Here is a 5,000-nt window from a genome sequence, read left to right as displayed (position 1 = left end):
CAGAAGTGAGCAGCTCCTCACCTCTTCCTTACATCGACCTTCACACTCACAACTAAATGAAATGGTATGTCACCCCGTCCCCACCCCGTCCTGTCCCAGCTCCCGAACCAACCCAAAGCAAAGCCCCACCCTTCACCCCTCCCTTGGACAACCTGGAGGTGGGACAGTGGCAGGAGTCAGCATATTTTTTCCAAAGAGCCCGGGAGATGTCAGGCTGAATAATGTGTCCTATGAATAAAACACATTAGCTACAAAACATATTGAATAATTCACCCTTTCAGTGCCCACGAAAAACATAAACACACACGCACCGGGAGCACACACATGCGACACAGGCAATATGAGGACTTCAGTCACCATATGTTGGACTCCCAGCTTCTCTGTGTGTCTGTCTGTCTATCGGGTGGTTCCTCATCTTCTCAGTTTCTCTAGATTGTTTTGAATCTATGGTCCCCTCGTTTGACCTCTAGCGCCCCCCTTTTTCTACTCCTTTTGCTCCACACTTTTTTGTCTTTCTTCTACTTCTTTTCTCTTTGAATGGCTGGCTGGCAACTATGTTTACTCCCTCTCACTTACTAAGCCCCTCTCTCTCTCTCTCTCTCTCTCTCTCTCTCTCTCTCTCTCTCTCTCTCTCTCCCTCTCCCCCTCTTTCTTATCTCTCTCTCTCTCTCCATGGCCTCTCAGCCGACATTTCTGCTGATGGCGACTGTCTATTTATACTGTTCTTTTTTTCCCTGGAACATCTCAGTATTTATCTAAAGGGCCCTTGAACTTGAGGAGCTCGTTTGTTCAGAGGGAATGGTTGATGGATCCCAACGCAGCGTGGTGGGCCCAAAATGGATTCATCATTTAGGCCCTATGTGGCGACACCCAGCTGAGAGCATTAGAAGTGAAAAACACCAAATTAGTTGGAGGCCCGCGGGCGATCGGCACATTTACATCTGACCCAGTGCGGCTTTCCTCCACATCCTCTACACTAGAAGGCCATATTTGGTTAATTTCCTGTAAGGGAAACCGAACCCCGGCTGCGTTTGTTTTCTCGTGTCTCTTGTCCCAACTTTGAAAAACATGAGTTTTGTTGCAGTTATGCTAAACCATAATTAATTATACTGCAATACCTTTCTACATGTATGACCCTCCTTAACACATTAAAAATCTGTTGCAAACAGGATATGTTCGGTGAGAGGGGTGTGTTCGGGAGAGATAGAGGCGGGGTCTTGGGGTTGGTGTGGTGGGTGAGGGGGATCTGGCACACTAGCTGCCTATGACAGTCAACAAAGGCAGAGTCAAGCTCATTTTGGTGGCTTTAATTGCCCATGTTCCTAATGAAATGTATCCCAACACAACCCATGATTGTGTTAGGAAAGCATTTACCGGCCCATCACACAGCTGAACCTCTAGGGACATTACCGTTTTTGGACTACTGAATCATTGATGGAATTATTGTCAGCTTAGTGCCAGTGGAAGGAAGTTCTTCAACGACTTGTCTCTTTGTATGCAATATGAGCTGTTTGGTTCATTACCCACAGTTGGGAAGAGGAGCTTTCTACTGATTTTCTACTAGCCCTGTGTGTGCATGCGTCCGTGCGTGAGAGAGATAGAGAGAGAGTTTGGGGTGTAAGGATAATGTTCTATTTTTCACATGCTGGGCGTCAAAGAATTACATGCAGAGTAACATAGACACCCCAACAGCATCCAGACCCGAGTCTCAATAGCAGAGTACAATGAGTCCTACCACTGTTTGGCAACAAACAAGCACAACAGACCACTTAGACCTTTATGGGATATATGTCGCTGACTGCACCGATTTCCTCCTTTTAGAAACATTCAGAGATTACTCTATTTGGAGTTTCATTTTTTATTTTACCTCCAAACAAATAAACACTCATGGCTGTGCTGACTCAATGTTGCTAAGGCATGTGTTTGGGTATGAGACAGCAGAATCTACTGTTCATCACTCCCTGGACAGATTATGTTCCTATAATTTAAATCTATCGATATTGACTGATTTCTCTCGCAACATTTTCAATCAATCTATTTTAGCAGTGCCAATCTTAGTCCACTAAAATGATTGAGCTATGGAAATAAGATACCACGTGAGATAATCATTCACTTAAGCTCACACCGACTACCTACCAACTAACTAACTATCACATCATTATATACGCAAATGCAGAATAGTGTGTTTCTGATTGGTTTGAATTGCTGTCAGGTGACGTCAGTCACCATGTCACCTCACCAGGATCTTCTTTGAGCCAAGTGACCAATGGAGACCAAACTACTGTTGTGTGGTTGCACTGTATTGTACTGCATAACAGCTGTTATGTCGTGTGTGTGTGCGTGTGGATCGACGTCACTCACCAGGGCGCAGTAGGTCTCCGGCGGGTCCCCGCAGGTGATGTTTGGGGGGTCCAGGGTCACCTTGAGGTGCTTGGTCATGTCGGCCGCCTCCGGCTGGCAGGCCATGTAGTCCCAGGTGAGGCCCTCGTCCGTGTACACCTGTGACTTGCACACGTCATAGTGTCCCCAGGCCGGGTAGTGCTGCACGGCCGCGTGGCTCACGTAGCAGCTTCCCAGGGCCTGCAGTAGGCCCAGCGCCAGGTGGAGACGCATGGCGCAGCGTCTGCTGGAGTATGGATGTGGGAGGTGGTCTGGGTCTCCCTGACGCTGAGATCTTCTCTAGGGGTCTTCCCTAGAACAACAAAAGCGTTCGGAGGTTGTTTGGGTTTTGTTCCCCCCGCTTGAGCTTTTTGTGTCCACCTCTCCCTGGCCAGGCTGGTCCGCCTCTCAACACCGTGTCCACCCCGCCCCGACAGAGAGCAGTCCCAGTGCCTCGGATAATCCCACCTCTAACTGGAGCTGTCGAGGAGAGCCGGGGGAGGTGGGGCGCGGGCCGCATGCCACTTGTTTTCTGCTCTGGTTGAAAAGCAGAGGCGGTCAGACTGGGTGACCCTCGCTTTCCTCTTGATCTAGTCTATCCGTCTTCCAAAAGATAGGATAGGGTTCTTTTTGTCGTCTGTCGATGCTCCTGTAGAAGCAAGTCACTTGGGACAAAAATGGTGGCCCAGGGTCAGCGGCCTTCGCCACGGAGGAGATAGGAGGAGAGGACGGCGCGTTGGAGGAAGAGGACAAGGAGGAGGAGGAGGAGGTGGAAGAGGTTAGTCCTGAAGAGGGCGACTTCAGTTTTAGTACCTCCCCTCTTACACAGCTGATAGTGACGATGAGTGACAGGGCTCCTCACCTCGGCCCGCTGTCAATCATGACTCACCGTCCGGGCCTAGACGTCTCGGTGCTAGGAGACAGAGAGAGAGAGGGAGGGAGACAACGTGATAAGACTTGTGAGGCTACAGACCGCTTTTGTGTGTTTGTGGGTGTAAGTATGGTGGTTGTTTACCATTACCAGGGACTTTCTTTTATAAATGGCTGTATTTGACCCAGGAAGGTTGTGTGAGTTTGCATTTATATGAATGTGTGTGAGTGTGTGTGTGTGGGCCTGTGTGTGTGCGTGTGTGTGTTTGTGTGTGTGTGTGTGTGTGTGTGTGTGTGTGTGTGTGTGTGTGTGTGTGTGTGGGTGTGTGTGTGTGTGTGTGTGTCATTCATGCTGAGATGTGTGGGTAGGGACAGCTGGGTGCCAGTGTCTATCAAAGCACATGGATTGAGTAACAGGGGCGCATCAAAGTAAACTGGATCCTACTGCCGTCACACCAACCTGCCCCCTACTCCAAGCCACTAGCACACATACACACACATTCACAAATAAACCACACATACACATATTGGCTTGTTATACTGTTCTCTGAATGTATTAGAAAAACACCTGGAGGGGAGGCAGTAGCTCATGAGGTAGAGCGGGTTGGTAAATGGAAGGTTGCTAGTTCGATTCCCAAATCCTCCTTGCTGAGTGTCGAGGTGTGCCTGAGCAAGACGCCTCACCCTTACTACTTCTGATGAGCTGGCTGACGCCCTGCGTGGTTGACTCCGCCGTCGGTTTGTGAATGTGTGAATGAATGGTTGCAAGTCCCTTTGGATGAAACCGTCTGCAAAATCCCCCAAATTTAAATGGTGGCAACTATTTTACGATCACCAGGAAACTCTGTCACATACCTCATGCAACTGCACACAGAGGTCACAAAAATATACACACATTGAATCATGAAAATGTGCTTTTTGTAAGACGATTGAGGTCACCTTTTATCAGATTTCAACCCAAGTCTCTGGTCTAATGCAGCAGATTGCAATGATTACTTCGAATTTCTATTTGTGCTGTTATTTTTAGGCATTCGTCTCGTCGCGCTCATTCGCCTCTCTGAAGTAACTTGCGCTGCGTGTTTGATTCACAGAAGTTGTTTTTATTTCATTCACTTGTTTATTTTTAGTGCTTCCCTTGTCTAGTTTCCTTTCCCCATGTATTCATTGTTTTCCACCATGTATTCATTGTTTTAACTAGTTTATTTGTAAACTGACTAGAGTTTGAAGTAATTCTGCAACAGATTCCTGCTGAACTCCCTCCTCTGAGAAATCCTGAATAATACATCCAGAAGAATAATCCAGAAGCACGAGAGGACGGCAGCATTCAGGACGTTGTTTGGATTCATAATATGTGGTACAAAGCTAAATCATATGTAGCACAAAGCTAAATCATATGTAGCACGAAGCTACATCATATGTAGCACAAAGCTACATTATAGCAGCTCAAGGCACCACCTGGCTCACTGGCCAAAATGTGTTGACTATGCCTCACCTTACCCCTCACACCTAAATCAGTCTCTTCCTTTCTTACCTTACATTACCCCTCACACCTTAACCAGTCACTCCCTCTCTTACCTTAAACTACCCCTCAGATCATCTCTTATCTTACATTACCCGTAACACCTAAATCAGTCCCTCCCTCTCTTACCTTACATTACCTCTCTCTCTCTCTCTCTCTCTCTCTCTCTCTCTCTCTCTCTCTCTCTCTCTCTCTCTCTCTCTCTCTCTCTCCCTCTCTCTCTCTCTCTCTC

At 47.6% G+C, this 5,000-nt stretch overlaps 1 protein-coding gene across 1 annotated transcript in view; it reads right to left on the bottom strand.

The window, feature by feature from the left end:
* LOC307088727 (netrin-G1-like) overlaps positions 1–2,797 on the bottom strand; it is a gene marked incomplete at its 3' end in the record, with an annotated part of 64,706 nt that extends 61,909 nt beyond the window's left edge. The window contains exon 1 of the mRNA XM_079754700.1: positions 2,362–2,797. Within this exon, the coding sequence (XP_079610826.1) occupies positions 2,362–2,613 (252 nt within the window). The 5' untranslated portion in view covers positions 2,614–2,797. The remainder of the gene's footprint in view (positions 1–2,361) is intronic.
* Positions 2,798–5,000: the final 2,203 nt, after the last annotated feature.

Source organism: Pollachius pollachius (genome assembly GCF_949987615.1).
Source record: "Pollachius pollachius genome assembly, chromosome: 17".
Classification (NCBI taxonomy): Eukaryota; Metazoa; Chordata; class Actinopteri; order Gadiformes; family Gadidae; genus Pollachius; species Pollachius pollachius.
This window is presented reverse-complemented; position numbering and strand designations above follow the sequence as displayed.